Here is a 21,724-nt window from a genome sequence, read left to right on the forward strand (position 1 = left end):
GGACCCCATTCTCCTGACCTCCTCTGACCTCACTGGCTGCTCCCTCTGTCTCCTTCACTTGCTCCCCCTCTCCTCCCAGACTTTTTAAAATAGGAGTGCTCTTAGACAAGATACATTTTTTAAAAACTCTGTCTCCCCCCCACTAAAATGTAAGTTCCAAAGGGAAGGAATATTTTCTTCATTATTGTATCCTAAGCACTTAGAATAGTGCCTGGGACTTGTAAGTACTCAATGGTACTTGTTGAATGAATAAATGAAAGAAAGAACAAAGATAAAAGATGACAACAACAAACTACCATATTTTGCTGTATATAATGTGAACTTTTTGCCCAAATTTGTGAAGAAAAAAAACAAGGGTGCGCATTATACATGGGTAGTACTAATTCCATAACTACATAAATGTTTTTAATTCTTTTATTTATGCTTATGACTTAAAAGTGTAATAATAAATAAATAAATGCTAAAATTGAGGGTAAGGGGGATCGAATATACGGTGATGGAAGGAGAACTGACTCTGGGTGATGAACACACAGTGGGATTTATAGATGATGTAATACAGAATTGTACACCTGGAATCTATGTAATTTTACTAACAATTGTCACCCCAATAAATTTAATAAAAAAATAAAAAATAAAAATAAAAATAAGCTTTAAAAAAATAAATAAAAAAAAAATAAAAAATAAAATTCCTTTATAATACAAAAAACAAGTACCTAAATACAAACAAATAAAAATTTGAATTAAAAAATTAAAATGGGGGGTCAGTTGGTTCAGTGGTTAGAGCATAATGCTCATAACACCAAGGTTGCCAGTTTAATTCCCACATGGGCCAGTGAGCTGCACCCTCCACAACTACATTGAAAACAATGGAGGGGTGGAGGGTGGGAGATGAGGGTAAGGTGGATCGAATATATGGTGATGGAAGGAGAACTGACTCTGGGTGGTGAACACACAATGGGATTTATAGATGATGTAATACAGAATTGTACACCTGAAATCTATGTAATTTTACTAACAATTGTCACCCCAATAAATAAAAAAAAAGAAAACAATGGCTTGACTCCACTTCTTGTAAATATATATATATATATATATATATATATATATATATATATATATTTGTAGTTCACATTCATTATTGTTCAACTTCAGCTTCAGGTGTACAGTGCAGTGATCAGGCATCTACATCATCCCTGAGGTGGTCTCCCTACTGGGGCAAGTGTCCATCGGATACCCTACAAAATCTTTACAACTATTACATTGTTTTGTACACCAGAAACTAATAAATAAATACACATTTAAGAAAACAAAACAAAAGATGGCTTGAGCTTGGAGCTGAGCCGCTGGTGGGTGGCCAGTTGGCTCAGTGTTTAGAGTGCAGTGACCATAACACCAAGGTTGCCGGTTCAATTCCCACATGGACCAGTGAGCTGTACCCTCTACAACTAGATTGAAAAACAATGGCTTGACTTGGCGCTGGGCTGTGCCCCCCACAACTAGATTGAGAACAGCAACTTGGCATGGAGCTGATGGGTCCTGGAAAAACACACTGTTCCCCAATATTCCCCAATAAAAATTTATTAAAAAATTAAAATGGAAGATTTATTTTCCCTGAAAGTTTGGGCCAAAAATGTGAGTGCACATTATACACAGGAGCATATTATTCACGGCAAAATATGGTAAATAAAGTCTTAGAAGATGGAAAGCAGACCAGAGTAACAACTGACTTACAAAGATGAAGGAAGCTACATCTGGATTGCCTACAAAGGGAGATCTGATGAAATGTAAGGCTTATGTGTTCCACACAACCCTGGAAAGGCTCAAACTCAAAGGTGCAAGGTACTGGAAGAGGCAGAGATGAGGCAAGGTACAGGGCTAAACAGCAGGGTTTGGTTGAAAGTATGGACACAAAAGTGGTAAACACCCTCATCCTACCAAGAATATCTATCTAGCAGGAGAGTGGAGTGTTGTTTTTTTCCCTCAGTAGAAAATGAACCTACAAAATCTCTGAATTTGGAGATACCAGGCACAGTGGTGGTGGAGGAGGGGTGGAAACAGCGAGTTTCAATTAAATCTTCATTCTTAATGGTGGGAACTGCACCTCCCTTTCCACACCCCAATTCTGGAAGGCCAGCAACCAGCCAGGAAACTTGGAGATGATTTTCTCATGAAACTTAATAGCCTCAGAGTAAAGATATCCTGAGACAGACACATGGGGGGGGGGGAACAAACCCCCCCACACACACAATCACCAGAAGTAAAGCCAAGAATCAACAAATCCACTCAAGCTGAACTGCTGATCAGTTTTTTAAGGCCTCACTCTTAAATAAGAACAGCTAGTCAATTATCACCAAATGTTTGATAAAGGCTCCATGTGAAAGACAATGCCCAAACAAACAAACAAACAAACAAGACAATGCCCAAAACAAAAAGGAAAAAATTCCTTACGGATATAGGAAATACACAATTCAGAGAACAACAACAAAAAACAGACATACGCACACACATCATTACTAAACTATATAACTAAAAAAAAGACAAGGTGTTATACAAAATGAACAATCACAAAACAAGAAAAATATTTTGAAAATTAAAGGTAAGATAGTAGAAAAATTCAATTAAGATGTTGGCATTTATGTCAAGAAAATTTCACAAAAAAGGAGAACAAAAGGCAAATAAATTGAAAATAGGAGAGGAATGTGTAGCAGGTTATAAAATCAATCCATGAAGTCCAAAATCCAACAAATATGTGGTACAGAGAGAATACAGAAAATGAAAGAAGGAGGTAAGAAGTAACACAGGAAAATTTCCTACATCTGAAAATATTTGTTTCCAGAGTGACAAGGCCTAGAAAGTACCCATCACAATGAATGAAAAAAAGGCCCACGTGGTCATGAAGTTTCAGGGATAAAGAGATTCCCTAAAAGCTTCTAGAAGAAAAAGAGGGGAGGGAATATCTACAAAGGATCAGGACTTAAAGTAGCATTTAGACTTACATTCGTGATCAGATGACAATGAAACCATGTCTTCATATTTATAAAGGCAAATGATTCAAAGTCAGATTTTGAAATCTAGAAAAACCTCAGTCATATGTCAGGAAAGAAAGAAGACACTTACAGACATGCAAAGACTATAAAACTTTACCTCCCAGGTACCCTTCTTCAGGAAACTAATCGAAGGCATACTCTAGCCAAATGAGGGTGTAAACCAGAAAAAGGAAGACAGGGAGACTAAGAAACAGGGGAGACAAGACAGGAGAGCAGCAAAAGGAGTCCCAGAATAACAGCCATGCAGATGGCCTCGGGAGCCTATAGGATGGAAGACTCGAAGGAAAAGGTCTTCAAGGAAAACACTGAACTCAAGTTTTTAAGCATATGGAGAATATTGATGAATGTTTGACAGAGCTCTTAGAGTACCTGGAAAAAAATTAGTATAAGGTTTACAGAAAACTAAGCCAATGGAAAAATGAGGTAATTATTCATGCCAATTAAAATAAAAAGTTGTAAAATCCGTCATACTATGCCACTATAAAAAAATGAAGTATATTATTATATGAATAAAAAAGGTGCAGAACAGTATCCATATTAAACTAACATTTAGCTAATAAAAGGGGGTTACAAATATTTTATCATGTATTAAAATAAGCAAAAATGAATAAAAATTGTTACCTATAGGAGGAGGGAGGAAACTGGCTAGAGGGAACAGAGGGGAAAGCTAGATGTCTCTAAATGTACTGTTATTCTGTAGATTTGATCATGTAAATATTTTACAAAATTTTAAAACAAAATTTAATCAAAATGAAAGAGAAAAAAATCAATCCCTAAAATTCGATAGCAAGCAAAATGAAAAAAAAAATAGCTGTGTATCAAGTATCAAATTATTGGCTGACCTACAAAGAGAAGAATTATTTCAAAAGGCCCGATAATTTGACAAAAAGAACTGGACAGAAATCCTGAGCTCTTTTCAGTAATCATTTTTTAGTACAACTATTGGTACTGAGAATAGATAAAATAAGACTGGACACATATTGATAGTTGTTGAAGCTGGGTAATGGATACATGTGGTTTGTTATACCTTTCTCTACTTTAATATGTTTGCAATTTTCCATGATATAAAATGAAAAAAAAACTACAATAAAGGAAAATAAAATTTTAGTATACCTGCTTAACACAGGAGTGAGTATCTATATTCATAACCATATAAACACTGAGACGTCACAGAAATTGCAATGTGAGGTGAGCCTCTTGCAATCTTCCCTGGAATTTATCACAAATTGAACAACTATAATTCCACAAAGGACACCAGGTGCAGCAGACAGGCAAGACTAAGAGACGCGCAACTGAACTCATCTAAATGTGAGCAATTAGGGTGAGCAGGGGAGGAGGGAAAGGGGAAGTGCAGAGACCCAGACTGTACAGGGGCAGAATGCAGACGAAGCTCAGAAATCCAAGCCCCCTGTACTCCAGAGCTACCACAGCCACGGGAGTGGGAAGAACTCGGACTGCTACCACTCCCATTATGGGCCACAGTCCCACTTGAGGGTTCAGCATGTAATACAACTGAACCCAAGACTCACAGCAGAGACCTCGGAGCAAAAACTGAGGGAAGAAGGGTGAAAACAGTGGTTTAAGCCCTCACTGCCAAGTAGAGGATGGAAGACATAGGCATGGAGCCTAGCTGACTCCTCCTGATCCTCCCAGAACTCGTCCCAACCCCACTCTCCGAGTGCTAGAAGTGGAACTGTAGCAGGGTCAGATGAAAAGAACAGAATACCATTTGCAATTCTGAGAAATGCGGCCCAAAGCCATGGACTCGAAACACAACCAGTTCCGGCAAAGGGGAGGGAGCCTTGGGTGCAGGACAGGCTGTGCTGGTGCTTGCTGCCATTGTTCTGGGCCACCACTCAAACCACACCCTGCCCCTGTCCCCACTTATCTGGGAGGATCCATGCAGGAGTAAATAGCCGCTGAAACACACAGGCCCTGAATCTTGTGCAGGAAGAGCTTCGGAACTTCATAAGCTTTCCACAACTGCCAATGGAGGGGGTGTCCTGAGATCCATGCAACCTGCTCGCAGAGGAATCCCCCCCATTGTGTGAAAAGCCAGACCAGGGCAGAGAAAATATAACACTACAGCATGAGAAAGACTTAGAGGCTGAAGTTAGAAAGAAAATAAAGCGTTTACCAACACCTATTGGAAAGCAAAGGAAAGACCTCTTCCTAACAACCTGTTGCAGAACCCACTCCTGTAGAGGCCTAGGAAGACAAATAACAATTCACTAATTACCATGAATAACCAAGGTAACAAAGCAGCTCAGAAAGTAAATGAAAAGTCTCCAGAAAATGAACCTAAAGATATGCAAATATGTGACTTAAATGACAGAGAATTCAAGATTGCAGTTCTGAAAAAACTCAACGAGATGCAAGAAAACACAGAAGGCAGTTTAATGAATTCAGAAACACAATCAAAGAACAAAATGAACATTTAACCAAAGAGATTGAAATTCTAAAAAAACAAAAAAAACAAATAGAATTTCTGGAGATTAAGAACTCAAGAAAAGAAATGAAGAACGAAATAACCAGCTTAGGTAGTAGAGTTGACCAGATGGAAGAAAGAATCAGTGACATCGAAGATAGAAACCTGGAAATGACACAGATGGAAGAAGAAAGAGACTTGAGACTTAAAAGAAATGAAAGAACTCTACAAGAACTTTCTGACTCCATCAGAAAGAGCAATATAAGAATAATGGGCATACCAGCAGGAGAAGAAAGGGAGAAGGGAACAGAGAATATATACAAATAGTTGATGAGAACTTCCCAAACTTGTGTAAAGAACTGGATCCTCAAATCCAAAAAGCAAACAGAACACCTAATTACCTCAATCCCAACAGGCCTTCTCCAAGGCACATTGTATTGAAGCTGTCTAAAATTAACGACAAAGTAAGAATCCTCAAGGCAGCCAGGGAAAAGAAGACTGTAACCTGCAACGGAAAGTCCATTAGATAATCATCAGATTTTTCAGCGGAAACTCTACAAGCCAGGAGGGAGTGGAACCAAATATTCAAACTATTGAAAGAGACAAATTATGAGCCAAGGATAATATATCCAGTAAAGATATCCTTTAGATATGTAGAAGGAATAAAGATCTTTCCAGACGTACAGAAGCAGAGGGAATTTTCTAACACACGACCTGTGCTACAAGAAATAATGAAGGAGGCTATTCGAGCAGCATAAATAAGGATAATTTGTGACAACAAAAACATAAAAGACGAGAAAGTAAAGGTCCGAACTAGCATAAGGAAATGGAGAAAGTAAGCATGCAGAAGAAAATGGAATACTCTAAACATGAAAATTTCTTTTATATAAACTTAATGGTAACCACTCAAAAAAATCCAGAACTGAAATACATAAAATAATAAAAGAAGAAAGAGGGGACAAAATCATAGAATACCACCACACTGAAATAACAGACAGCAAGAAAAAGGCAAAGAAACAATGGAGACACATTCCTAACAGAAAACCAAAGATAGAATGATAGGAAATCCTCCTATACCAATAATCACCCTAAATATAAATGGACTGAACTCACCAATAAAAACACATAGAATAACAGATTGTATCAAAAAACTAAACCCAACCATATGCTGCCTCCAGGAGACACATAACAACTACAAGGAAAAATATAGACTCAAAGTGAAAGGGTAGAAATTGACACTCCAAGCAAATGGTATCCAGAGAAAAGCAGGTATATCCCTACTGATATCAGATGAAACACACTTCAGGATAAAAACGGTAACAAGAGACAAAGATGGACATTTCAAATAATAAAGGGGACTATAAAACAAGAAGACATAAGAGTCACGAGCATTTATACCCCTGGGGCAGCCGGATGGCTCAGTTCCTTAGAGCACGAGCTCTGAACAAGAGGGTTGCCAGTTCGATTCTCACATGGGCCAGTGAGCTGCGCCCTCCACAACTAGACAGAAGGCAACAAGCTGCTGCTGAGCTGCCAGAGGGGCAGCCAGATGGCACAGTTGCTTAGAGTGTGAGCTTTCAACAACAAGGTTGCTGGTTCAATTCCCGCATGGGATGGTGGGCTGCATCCCCTGCAAATAAGATTGAAAACTGCGACTGGACTTGGAGCTCAGCTGCATACTCCACTACTAGACTGAAGGCCAACAACTTGGAGCTGATGGTCCCTGGAGAAACACACTGTTCCCCAATATTCCCCAACAAAAAAATAAAATAAAAATATCTATGCCCCCAATCAGGGAGCACCGAACTATACAAAGCAACTTCTAACAGAACTAAAGGGAGAACTTGACCAAAACACAATTATACTAGTGGACCAAAATACAGCATTGACAGCTATGGATAAATCATCCAAACAGAAAACAAATAATGAAATATCAGCCCTAAATGACACATTAGATGAAATGGACATAATTGACATTTATACAGAACTTCATCCAAGAATATCAGACCATACATTATTTTATAGTGTACATGGAACATTCTCAAGGATAGACCATATATTGGGACATAAAACTAGCCTCAGCAAACTTAAGAAGACTGAAATCATACTAAGCATATTCTCTGATCAGAAGGCATTGAAATTGGATATCAATTGCAAAAAGACAGCAGGAAAAACCACAAATACTTGGAAATTGAACAACATACCTTCAAAGAACGCCTGGGTCAAAGAAGAACTAGGAGGAGAGATCAAAAGATACATAGAAACAAATGAAAATGAAAATACATCCTACCAAAATTCTGGAGACGCAGCGAAAGAAGTTTTAAGGTGGAAATTTACATGATGTCAGGCTTATCTGAAGAAACAAGAAAAATCCCAGGTAAATAACCTCACATTACACCTTTAAAAAACAGAAAAAGAAGAACAAATGAAACCCAACATCAGCAGAAGGAAGGAAAAAATAAAAATTGGAGAACTAAATGAAATAGAAAACAAATGGACAATAGAAAAATTAACGTGACAAAGAGCTGGTTATTTGAAAAGATTGAAAAAATTGACAAACCCTTGCCTAGACTAAGATAAAAAGAGAAAAGGAACATATAAACAAAATCAGAAATGAAAGGGAAGTTATCACGAATGCCACAGAAATACAAAGGATCACCCAAGAATACTATGAAGGACTATATGCCACCACATTCAATAACCTAAAAGAAATAGACAACTTCTTATAAACATGTAGCCTTCCTTGGTTGAACCATGAAGAACTGGAAAATCTAAACAGACTGATCACCAGTAAGGAAATTGAATCAGTCATCCAAAACCTTCCCAAAAGCAAAAGTCCGGGACCAGATGGCTTCACTAGTGAATTCTACCAAACCTTCAAAGATCTAATACCTGTCCTACTCAAACTCTTCCAAAAAACTGAAGAAGAGACAATATTCCCCAACTCATTTTTTGAGGCAAACATTACCCTGATACCAAAACCTGGGACAGATAACACAGAAAAAGAAAATTACAGGACAGTATCTGTTTTGAACACAGATGCAAAAATCCTAAACAAAATTCTAGCAAACTGAATGCAGCAAATCATTAAAAAGATTATATGGGCCAGCCCGGTGTCTCAGGTGGTTGGAGTGCCGTGCTCCTAACGCCAAGGTCGCCAGTTCAATTCTCAGATGGTCCAGTGAGCTGCACCCTCTACAGCTAAGATTGTGAACAACAGCTCTTTCTGGAGCTGGGCTGCCGTGAGCAGCCGGAGGTTGGCATGAGCTGCTGTAGGCTGCTGAGCGCTGCCACAGGCTACCATGTGCTGCCATGAGTGGCCGGTAGCCAATGTGAGTGGCCGGCAGCAAGCATGAGTGGCCGGCAGCCAACATGAGCTGTTGTGGACGGCCGTGTGCTGCCATGTGCGGCCAGTGGCAAAGCGTGACTGGCTGGGAGCCGGTGAGAGCTGCCATGAGCTGCTGGGAGCAGCGGACTGATGACTGGTGACCCACTGCCTCAGCTAAGGGGGAGAGGAAGGCTCATAATACCTGCATGGGCCAGGGAGCTGTGCCCTACACAACTAGACTGAGAAAAATGGCTTGAACTGGAGTCAGGTGGAGGTGGAAGAAGAGGGGAAAAAAGGAAGATTATACATCACGATAAAGTGCAGTTCATCCCAGGGGCACAATGATGGTTCAACATACACAAATCAATCAATGTAATACACTACATAAACAAAATAAAGGACAAAAATCGTATGATTATATCAATAGATGCAGAAAAAGCATGTGATGAGATACATCGATTTATCATTAAAACACTTAATAACATAGGTATAGAAGGAAAATACATCAAGATAATAAACGCCACACATGACAAAACCTCACCTAATATCATAATAAATGGTGAAAAACTGAAGCCCTTTACTCTACATTCAGGAACACGACAGGGCTCTCCCCTATCACCTCTGCTTTTCAACATAGTGTTGGAAGTCCTTGCCAGAGCAATCGGGCAAGACAAAAAATAAAAGACATCTAAATTGGGAATGAAGTAGTTAAATTGTCACTCTTTGCAGATGACATGATGCTACATATAGAAAACCCTAAAGACTCCACCAAAAAGCTATTAGAAACAATCAACGAATACAGTAAAGTTGCCTACAAAATCAACATACAAAAGTCCATTTCATTCCTATATACTAACAATGAAATCTCAGAAAAAGAAATACAAAAAAATCCCTTCTGCAATTGGAACAAAAAGAATAAAATACCTAGGAATCAACTTAATCAAGGATGTGAAAGACCTATATGCTAAAAACTATAAAACATTTTAAAAAGAAATTGAAGAAGGCACAAAGAGATGGAAAGACATCCCGTGCTCTTGGATTGGAAGAATCAACATAGCTAAAATGGCCATATTACACAAAGCAATATACAGATTTAATGCAATCCCCATCAAAATCCCAATGGCATTTTTTAAAGAAATAGAACAAAAAATCATCAGATTTGTTTGGAACCACAAAAGACCCCGAATAGCCAAAGCAATCTTAAGAAAAAAGAACAATACTGGAGGTATCACACTTCCTGACTTTTGCTTGTACTACAGGGCTACAATAATCAAAACAGTATGGTTTAGGCAGATAAATAGACACACAGACCAATGGAATAGAATTAAGAACCCAGAAATAAACCACATAAATACGGACAGATAATTTTTGACAAAGAATAAGAAAACATACAATGGAGAAAAGACAGCCTCCTCAATCAATGGTGCTAGGCAAAGTGGAGAGCCACATGCAAAAGAATGAAAATTGACTGCTATCTGTCACTATGTACCAAAATTAATTCAAAATGGATCAAAGACCTAAACATAAGACATGAAACAATAAACTGCACTGAAGAAAACATAGGTACTAAACTTAGGGTTCAAAAAGCATTTTATGAATTTGACTCCAAAAGCAAGGGAAGTAAAAGCTAAAATAAATGATTGGGACTATATCAAACTAAAAAGCTTTTGCACAGGAAAAGAAACCATTGACAAAATAAAGAGGCAACAACTGAATGGGAGAAGATTTTTGCAAACAATGCCAATGATAAGGAGCTAATATCCAAAATATATAAGGATACTATACAACTCAAATATATCATACAACTCAACAACAACAAAAAAACAAACACTCCAATTAAAAAATGGGCAGAGGACCTGAAGAAACATTTCTCTAAAGAGGACATACAGATGGCAAACAGACATATGAAAAAATGCTCAACCTCACTAATCATTAGAGAAATGCAAATAAAAACCACAATGAGATACCACCTCACCCCAGTCAAAATGGTAGTCATCAATAAATTAACAAACAAGTGCTGGCGAGGATGTGGAGAAAAGGGAACCTATGTGCACTGTTGGTGGGATTGCTGTTTGGTACAGCCACTATGGAAAACAGTATGGTGGTATCTCAAACGTCTGAAAATGGAACTACCTTATGACCCAGCAATTCCACTCCTAGGTACATATCCAGAGAAATCCAAAACTGTAACTTGAAAAAATTTATGCACCCCTATATTTTTTACAGCACTATACACAATAGCCAAGACATGGAAATAATCGAAATGCCCATCGGTAGAAGACTGGATTAAGAAACTATGGTACATTTATACAATGGAGTATTAGGCAGCCATAAAGAATGAAATCTTACCATTTGCAACAATATGGGTGGACCTAGAGAACATTATGTTAAGTGAAATAAGTCAGACAGAGAAAGACAAGTACCTTATGATCTCACTTATATGTGGACCCTAAAGAAAAGAATAAATTAACAAACTAATCAGAAACAGCCCCAGAGATATAGAGGAAAAACTGAGGGTTGTTAGATGGGAGGGGGAGGTGGGGATCAGGGGGAAGGTGAGGGGATTAGAGAGTATAATCGGTAACCACAAGATTGCCATGGGAATATGAAAGTCAGTTTGGGGAATATAATCAATAATGTTTTAAAGATTTTGTAGGATATCCGATGGACACTTGTCTTACTAGGAAGACCGCTTCGGGGATGGTGTAGATGCCTGATCCCTGCACTGTACACCTGAAGCTGAAGCTGAATAATAATGAATGTCAACTATATATATATATATATATATATATATATATATATATATATATATATGTATGTATGTATGTATGTATGTATGTATACACACACACACACACATACACACATACAAGAAGTGGAGTACAGCATTAGGAATAGAGACAGTGGAAATGTAATGGCTGTATGCGATGTCAGAGGGGTAGTAGATTGGGGGAGGTGTGTTATCACTTTGTGAGGGATATAAATGATAAATGTCTAACTATTACATTGCTTTGTACACCTGAAACTAATAAAAAGAAGAAAGAAAAAAAAAGTAAATATTGGAAATGCATGAAATTGCCAGATGCACTACCCCCACCTTTGATGAACTTGAGGTCTTCAGCAAATAAAAGTTTGGAATTCTCCCCACATAAAAATGAAAAAAATAAAAAATAAAAGGCATTAACCACTGCAAAAACAACAACAATGAAAAAAGAGCTTCCCAGACAAGAAAAAGCTAAAGAAGTACATCACCACCAAACCAGTATTTCAAAGAATGTTAGAGGGACTTCTTTAAGACAAAAAAATAAAATAAAAATATGAATAATAAAATGGCAATAACTACATATCCATCAACGACCACCTTCAATGTAAATGGTATAAATGCTCCAATCAAAAGATAGGGTGGCTGGGGGCCGGCTCGGTGGCTCAGGCAGTTGGAGCTTTGTGCTCTTAATGCCGAAGGCTGCCAGTTCGATTCCCACATGGGCCAGTGGGCTCTCAACCACAAGGTTGCCTGTTTGACTCCTTGACTCCCGCAAGGGATGGTGGGCTCTGCCCCCTGCAACTAAGATTGAACATAGCACCTTGAGCTGAGCTACCGCCGAGCTCCCGGATGGCTCAGTCAGTTGGAGCGTGTCTGGTGCCCTCCACAACTAAGATTGAAAGGACAACAACTTGACTTGGAAAAAGTCCTGGAAGTACACACTGTTCCTCAATAAAGTCCGGTTCCCCTTCCCCAATAAAAGTTTTTTTTAAAAAAAAAGATAGGGTGACTGATGAATGGATAAGAAATCAAGACCCTTATATATGCTGCCTACAGGAGACTCACTTCAGATTGAGTCAGGCACAGACTAAAAATAAAGGGATGGAAAAAGGTATTTCACACAAATGGAAATAAAAAATAAAAAACCGGGGGTACCAATACTTACTACAGACAAAATAGACTTTAAAACAAAGGCTATAATAAGAGAGAAAAAAGGACTCAGTAATCACACTACTGGGTATTTATTCAAAGGAACCCAAAACACTACTTCAAGGGGACATGTGCATCCATATGTCCATTGCAGCATTGTTTAGAATGGCCAAGATGTGGAGGCAGCCTGGGTCTCCTTCTATGGATGAATGGATAAAGAGAAGGTGGTACATATATACAATTGAATATTGCTCGGCCATGGAAGGGAATGGGTTCTTGTCATCTGCGGTGGCAGGGAGGGAACTAAAGGGTCTTCTGCAGAATGGAGTATGTCAGACAGAGAAAACCAGATGCAATGTGATCTCTGTTATTTGTGGAATGTACAGAACAAAATAAATGAACAAAAGAAGACAAAAAAAAAAACACTGAATATTAATTTAACCAAAAATTGTGCTATAAAGATATAAGAGGAAGGGTAATTTGAAGGGGATACAAAATAAGAGAGAGAAATTCTTATATGCCATAATTGGAAGTCACATATAATATGTAAATTTAATAAATTAAAATATATCAGAATGATGCACTATTTAGAAATATAGACTACTGGAAGAAATATCTAAAATAATTGCTGTTGTTTCTGCAGAACAAGACTCAAGAGTAAGGAGGGGTGGGGCACAGGGCACCATTTTTCTTTACTAACCTATTAGTATCATTTGACTTTTAAAACAATGTACTCGTATTTCTCTGACAGTATTTTATTTAAAGACCACTTCTTGGTGCTCTGGCTGACATCTCCCATAAAATTTACATTTTGACTCAAGCATCAAAAGTAGATATTTAAACCTCAAATTGGGAGAGACTGGGGTTATTCTATCATGTTAATGGAATGGAATGCCACTACCAGTAACAAGGAAATGGAAACAAAGGTGTAAACAAACTGAGAACAAACCGGTGCATTCCATCTATCTACCCATCCATCCATCCATCCAGTATTATAATTACTACAATGGGCATCTGGCTTGTACCTACTGGATTGGATCTTAGGTCCACAACAAATTTTGCAGGGAGGGGGAATTCGTCTGGATAGACATGGAGGGTAGAAAGTTGCCTAACAGAAGGTGGAAGAGCTAGATACTTGGGTAAATATTGCTAAGAGGTATTTTTTCACCAAACACTTGACAGGCACACATTATGTGTATGAATCTGTGTTATATGCTAGGCTACAGTTAAATAACACACAGCTGCTACCTCCACAGTCCAGGGTGGGAAGCACCAACGACACAACAGTGCAATATGGTGTAACAAGTGCTACAACAGGGGATATGCAATGGGAGATGCAGGAATACAGAGGAGAAAAATCCCTAATCAGACTGCAGAGTCAGATAAGGTTTTCCACAGGATCTGATGCTTTGAAATGAATCTTAGAGGGCAAGTAAGAAGCCAGGTGAATAAAATTGAAAACATTCTAGAGAGAGGACAGCCTCAGGCAGGAGTCAGATAGTCTGGCAGGGTTAATTCTAGTTCAGTAAGAATGGAAAGAGGAAAATATATGAGGATGTGGCAGGAGGTGAGGCTAGGGACCTCACTGGGAAGATCCTTAAGTGCAAAGGTGAGGCATTTAAAGTTTATTTTAAAAGCTACTGGGCAACTACTGCAGAATTCTAAGCAAGAGAGTGGTATGATCTTATTTGCATTTTAAGTACAGCTCTGGCTACAGTATGGAGAATACACAAGGCAGAAGGCTGGAAGCAGTGGGGCCAGTTTGGAGGCTATTGCAGTAGTCTAGGCGAGAGAAGATGGAAGCTTGGATTAGAGTGCTGGTGGTGATGATTACAGTGGAAATGGAGAGAAGAGGGTAGAGTCAATGTATTTTGTAAAGGAAAACTGACAGAACTTGGACATTGATTAGACATAGCTGAGGAGGAAGGGGGGATTAAAACAGAGGAGTCTATGATAACACGTTTCTAGTACATGGTGCTACTATTTACCAAGGTGAGGAAAAAAGAAGCACATATGGAAAGGGAAGAGGGTAACTAGTTTAGGGCAATGGTTCTCAACTGGAGGTGATTGTGCCCCCCAAGAGACATCTGGAGACATTTTTGGTTGTCACAACTAATGGCATCTAATGGGTAGAGGACAGGGATGCTGCTAAACATTCTACAATGTACCTAACAGCCCCACACAACAAAAAATTATCTAGTCCAAAATGCCAATACTGCAGAGGCTGAGAAACCTTGATCTACGGCAATGCTGATTTGAAGAGTTCTACAGGACAGCTAGGTGAGGACATTCAGTAGCCATGGAAATGCGCCTCCTAAAGCTCAAGAGGGAGCGGGAATGTAAATACAGTTGAAGCTCGAACATCACAGGTTTGAACTGTGCAGGTCCACTTATATGTGGGGCTTTTTCAATAAATATATTGGAAAAAATTTTTGAGATTTACAATTTGAAAAAACTTGCCAATAAATCTTATGATTTTTAAAGAACATTCTTTTCTCTTACTTTATTGTAAGAATACAGTACATATAATACATACAACATACACAATGTGCTAACTGACTGTTTATCTTATCAGTAAGGTTTTGGGTCAACAGTAGGGTATTAGTAGTTAAGTTTGGGGGGAGTCAAAAGTTATACATGGATTTTCAACTTCATGTGTGTGAGTGGGGGGGGGGCTCAATACCCCTAATCCCCGCATTCTTCAAGGGTCAACTGAATAATTTTAAGAATTGTCAATTTATAGGTGGTCATTCCAGTCATCAGCTATAGTTAGGTGCAATCTCCCACTAATACATTCAGAAGGAAGGCCAAGGACAGAGTCCAGGTGGATACCAACACTTATAGTGGGAAATGAAGAGGAGAAAAAAATCCCATGAGAAAAACTAAGAAGTGGACAGCAAGATAGGATGAAAACCATCAGAGAATAGTAGCACAGAAATCAAGCAAAGACAGTGTTTCAAGAATGGAAATGAGAACAATAAGTGGTGCCAATTGCAAACAAAAGTTGAGCAAGTTAGGAGCAGAAAGTTTCCACGGAATTTGACAAAATGGAGGTCACTGATGATTTTCCAAAATCAAGTTTTTTGGAGTGTTGGGGGCAGAATGAAGAACCATCAGATTTTTTTTAAAGATGGGAAATATTTAACATGTTTATGAATTTAAAGAAAGGAGCAGATAGAGGTAGGGGAGAAGGATGTAAAGAAACATGAGAGTGTATATAATGAAGGAGCAAGACCCTGAGGAGGGAAGACATGAGTTCAAGATGGTATTTCAAGGAAGAAGAGCGCTGGACAGGGGAGGACCGACAGCCTTTCACTGAGATAGGAGGGAAGGAAGGCTAAGATTTCAGCAAAATTGGTAGACAGTAGGAGAAGCAGCTAAGGGAGTTCTCATCTGATGGCCTTAACCTTCCAGTGAAGAACCAGGAATGGTCATCTGCCAAGAGCAAGGGTAAAGGCAATGGGGTAGGAAATTTGACGACAGGTAAGAATTTAGAAGAGTCACTGAAGACAATGGGAGAAGTTGACAAGGGCCATGTAGGAAAACTTCTGGGGAATGATCAGGGAATGATCGTAGCAGGGAAATCATGGAGGTCAAGATGTGTTCTCTCAGAAGGCACCATACAAGTGCCATAAATCTGAATCATTAGGAGGGTGGGTGCTGGTAAGAATTAACAGGTAATAAAAGTGTTAGTTGGGAGTCCTGTTCAGTCCTCACAAGTAAGGTTTTTGCCTTTTTTTTTTAAGCTCCATGAGGGCAGGCACCATGTCTGTTTGAGTCTCCTCCATTGGATCCCCCACACCTAGCACAGTGCCCGACACAATAAACAGTGGGTGCATGAAACTGAAGAACATATAAAGGTCTCAGAGGCCAGCGTCATGATGTAGATACCTTACCACCACTCCTACATCTCTCATGAGTTTTCTCAATTCTGTTCTGCCGAAAACACCAGCCTTCCAAATATTTCAGATACCTGCTACTTGCTGTACTGACCTCATCATTATCTCATCTCTCTTTCTTAATACTTCCCTCCTATTAAAATTCCATGGATGTCTGACATTTGCGGTAATGGACACAGTTTTCTGTCCTCCTGTCCACCCTCCCTGACAAGAAACATTAGCAATGTTCTCTCCACCTTAAGAGGTATGCTTTCAGAACAGAGTCCCTCCTCCCCTGTAGCACTAGAAGCAGCTCTATTATTAAAACGTCAGGGACGCTGCTGTTCCAGACCACAATGCCCCAGGTCATCTTCAACCAGCCCTTGTTCCTTATTACCTGTGCCACTTGACTGTGTTTCTCGGGGGTGTTTTTCAGATGGTTAGACCTTACGCAGACAATGTTCCTGTCTATGGAAAGAAAAAGAATTTGATTTATACTGTTTTTGTTCTAAAAGATTATTTAGAAAAAAATGTCTAGCAACTCAAATTCCCTCAAATTCAAAGAGGCATATGCAGATATGGAGACGCAAAGTACCAACTTCAAGCTTAAAGCTGTTCCTTCATAGAAAACCTGTTACCTAGTCTAGCCGTTAAGAAGCTGATTCTTAATGGAGCTAGGCTGAAATATTTTCTCTCATGCCACAAATGCGTAGTATGACAATGTCTGCTTTCTACTCAGATTTTAAGAGGGAAATAAAATGTAATGGGATTTGTTTTTCTGTTACTGAATAACAGAATGCTGATGTCATATACTCATTTAATTCCGCACACAGGTGGGAAAAAGCCAAGTGCCTGCCCTAATGAACTGTAGTTTAAAGGCGTATAGATATTAAACAGTGTGACTAATATAAAAGGATGCTGTTTCAAGTGGATTAATTGAAAATGGGCAAATAGAAAGTTCAGGAATGGAATCTGGGAATGGACACTGGAATTAAGTCTTAGAAATCTGCCATTGTGATTTCCCTCACAGCACTCAGCTCCCCTACCAATTCTTTCAAGGCAGATTAATCACAGAAAGCACTAATTTGCAGGGATATGGGGATGTGAAACAGAAAAATCAATTCTAACAAGGAGGAGACTGCTCCTAGTATGACAAGTAGCACATGATGAGGAGTATATGAGAGAGCAGCAGCAGCAATATTGAGATTTACTAAGCACTTACTAGGTTTCAATCATATGGGTTTTAGAGGAAGAAGAGATGAGAATTGTGATTCCTAGGACTATGTTATAATGACTACCCACCAAAAAGTATCCACAATTAATGTTGTGATGAAGTTTGGCACCAAAGACTTCCAATTCACCCTTGTCCTTGAAAGCTACCATATTCCCCACTCCTCTCCACTCCCACTGACACTGTTCTCTGAGCCCTGCCCTTGCCTCTGTCCTTGGTGTGTTATTTCTACTAGTCATGGCCTTCAACTGACCTCTCCAAGTTCCCAGGTAGTACCCCACAGTCTTCGGATTGCCATCTGGACCTCAGTTCACAGAGAAGATGGATTTATTTCGGTAGCCATCAATGACAGGCTGGAGAAGACAGAAGGACAGGAGAGAGACAACAGGTCAAATGAAACCAAGGAGGACAACAGTACAGGGAACAAACAAATGTTCTCTAGACGTGGACCAATAAGTGATGCTTGCTTGGAAGGTATGGCATAGGTCAAAGTCTGTGGCTGAGAAGATCAAGACACTCCATAAACACTCCACAGTAGAAAGGAGTTCCAATTTTGCCATAAAGCAGGTGTCAGCAAACTTTTTCAGTAAAGAGCCAGACAGTAAATAATTTTAGGCTTTGCAGGCCATATGGTCCCTGTCACAACTACTCAACTCTGCCATCTTAATGTAAAAGCAGCCACAAACAATCCATTACCAAATGAGCTCAGCTGTTCCTATAAAACTTTATTTACAAAATCAAGCAGCAAGACAGATGGGGCCTATGGGCCATAGTTTGCCAACCTCTGCCATAAATTGAATTTTACCACTCTGAGGCCTCATTACATTTCCAAAGTTGGAATCTTTCTAAGGAAGTAGTAGTGCAGTGGTTGAGAAAGTAGGCTTTGCATCAGAGAGGCCTGAGTGTGAATCTCAGCTCTGATACATTCTAGATGTGTGTCCTTGGGCAAATTACTTAAATCTCTCTGAGTCTCAATGCCTTCATCTGTAAAATGATAGCGCCTATCCCTCGGAATGATTATAAACAGTAAACGAGATAATAAGACATACTAATCAGTTAGCATAAGGCCTCGTCACCAACAAGTAACCAGCAAGCACTAGCTGGCATTATTAGCTATGAAGAGGACTTAGTAAATAAAGGATAGGGAGACGAGGGCTTACAGAGGGTAAAATAGGATGAAGATGACAACACAGCCCCTCCAATTTGGGTGCAGCTGTTGTCACTTTGACTCCATTGAGCATTTGGAGGCAAGACTCTAGTCTTTGTAAAATTTTCTTCTGAGCTTCAAATTTTACCTGCAAAAGAATATAAGCAATGAAACAAAAGACTTCTGCAATATTACCTCAAAGAATAGAAAACAAATAGGGTAAGAAAGGGTTGTCCCACAGAATCTTGGGTCATGGTCTCAGCAGATAAGGAATCCAAAATGATGGAACAGCAAAAGACCTAATAAAATATTGGGAAAAGGTCAAGAGAGAGCTCTTGTGTAAGTTCATCATTTTATTTGACCTTTCAGACTGAACACTCAAGCTGTGTGCCAGTGCTGTCCAGTAAAATTTGCTGTGATAATGGAAATGTTCAATTTGGTGTTCTGTTCTGTGTAATATGGCAGACACCAGCCACATGAGGTTACTGTGGCTTGTGTGACTAAGGAACTAAATTTTTAATCTTATTCGATTTTAATTAACTCAATACAGTCAGCTCTGCCACAATGTGACATAAGTGTTCCTACACCATACTATGAAAAAGCACACAAAAGAAATCACAGGGCTCATGGGAAAAATGGGGTTGGGCACTTACATTCTAAAACTTTATCAGTAATACACACAGAAAAGATAGGAACCTAATAAAAAGAGTAGTACAGTTTCACATGCTAAATGGTTAAAAAAAAAAAAAGTATAAGTAATATAGCAAGGATGGCCTTTTTCCCTAACAGAGACCTAAAGTTTGCTAGTGGAAATAGCTGTCCACTTGTGAGTTATCATGAAGTGGAGGAAGGAGGGTCGTGTGAATGGGACGGAAGGTTCTAATGGGTGTGACTCATAACACACTCAGGAAACTGAGGAAGCTGTTAGATGTCTGAGGTGTGTGCGTGTGTTCATTTTCTGGATTCTCATGCAGCTCAGTTCAGCTGGGTGCAGTTTCCTTCTTTCATCTCGTGTTTCTTGTGGATGAAATCACTGCTGAGCAAATATGAAATTTGCATTATGTTCAAATTGTTCCCTAATACATCAATCTGTTAGAACAAATTTTCATTTTGAAAACAAGCATTATAGCAAAAGTGACTGTGTTTAATTTAAATAGCCCCATGTAGCTAGTGGCTACTGTGTTGGAATGTGAAGCTATATATGAAGCAGCAAGAGCACTTGCTACTCACACACACAAAGTTATAACAAAAAAGCAAGTAAGAAAGGAAACAGACATTTATATATGTGGCTCCAGAGTTTGGAAGACATAACTGGTCTAAAGTTAAAATTTCAGAGTCATTAGCATATTGAATTTAAGGACCCATTGGGGCATCTGGGTAAAGCTGTCCAGTCAAGCTACTTACAAGTCTAACTCTATTCACCTGGTGGAATGGAGTGAAGACTTAAGCTGGGTACCAACCTTGAGCTGTTCTTCATAGCTCAGCCTCCAGAGTGGCATCACATCGGCCAGCCTTGAATAAAATAATTCAGGCACTTCATTAATTACATAACTATGTACTGAGCACCTACTATGCATAAGTACTTCCTGCCACCATTTTCCCTGGCATTTTTCTAATAATTGAGAAGACCTAACTCTCATGCCCCTGGGGAGATAGAGTCTGGAAGAAGAGCCCATTTTGTGCTGTCTACTTAACAAAGCAGAACAGATGGGCAAACCTAATATAAGAAAAATCCAGGTTTATCAGGAGGTAATTAGTCATATTACAAAAGGCTTCACTGTTGGGTTCCTTTAAATAGCCCACCTCTGTAATGATTTTAAAATATAATTTGATTTAGAAAATAACATTTGTTACATAAAATTAGGTATATTTGTGTTTGCATGGTTGCAATGGGACTATTCATTTCTAATCCATCTAATCTCTCTCTGGGTCCCTGGTTTTCAGTACACCTGCCCTGAACCTCTTTAGAGACAAGGTCCCAGTTTAATATCTCCTTTCTGTGGAAAAGCACATATAAAGGCAAGGAGAATATTTTCTGCGATCCCAAAGCATTTCCCCCAAATTTTCCTCAGATGTCTTCAAGGTTGCCCTGGGTATCCTACCTGAGGAACCCTTTTGAATCCTTGCCATGCCACTTTAGTTACATCAGGAATACAGAATTTCAGTAGGCCCAGAGATTCAGACTTGCTAAGGGGAAATGACACCAGCCTGGGCCTTATCTTTCCTTCCAGGAATCATCCAGTGGTCCAAGATGGCTTGCTTTCTTCCGTCTTTTCGGTCCTCTTTGACACTTCTTAGAGATCATATGAGTGAAGTTTCCCTTACGTGCTGAGCCCAAGAAGAGCTATGACCATCCTGGAGGTTTTCTGAAATGCCAGGGGAGCAGCCCTGCTTTGGAGAAGAGACCCACTCTGGAGAAGAAACATCTTGCGCTGTGCACTGGGACTCTTCTCTTAATATGTGGCAACCACAAAAACACTGAGATTCACCTGCATGAAAGGTGGACAAACAGAAGTTAGGAAACGGGAGCACAACTCCCAAACTCCTTTGTTCATTTACAAACCTTTACGGAAGCCCAACGCCTAGCATGGTGCCTGGCAAAGAGTCAACACTTGGTAAAAGCAGGCCTGCTGAACAGAACTGAACTACTGCAGATCAGGCACTGGCTTAGGCTCTCCAAATAAAAAGATGAGGAAAATATAGTTTTTGTCCTCCAGGAAAGAGTTCAACTTTCTGGATATAAGTCAATGGC

The 21,724-nt window shown here is 39.3% G+C and overlaps 1 protein-coding gene across 1 annotated transcript in view; it reads right to left on the minus strand.

Moving 5' to 3' along the window:
- The window catches only part of TRMT2B (tRNA methyltransferase 2B), a gene marked incomplete at its 5' end in the record, with an annotated part of 53,905 nt that extends 32,448 nt beyond the window's left edge, over positions 1 to 21,457 (minus strand). The window contains 5 exon segments of the mRNA XM_074323302.2: positions 16,989 to 17,062; positions 18,079 to 18,178; positions 18,986 to 19,120; positions 20,433 to 20,484; positions 21,177 to 21,457. Of these exon segments, the coding sequence (XP_074179403.2) occupies positions 16,989 to 17,062; positions 18,079 to 18,178; positions 18,986 to 19,120; positions 20,433 to 20,484; positions 21,177 to 21,457 (642 nt within the window).
- Between the last annotated feature and the right edge of the window lie 267 nt (positions 21,458 to 21,724).

This window comes from Rhinolophus sinicus, chromosome 18, assembly GCF_057876585.1.
Source record: "Rhinolophus sinicus isolate RSI-liver-muscle chromosome 18, RSI-T2T, whole genome shotgun sequence".
NCBI lineage: Eukaryota > Metazoa > Chordata > Mammalia > Chiroptera > Rhinolophidae > Rhinolophus > Rhinolophus sinicus.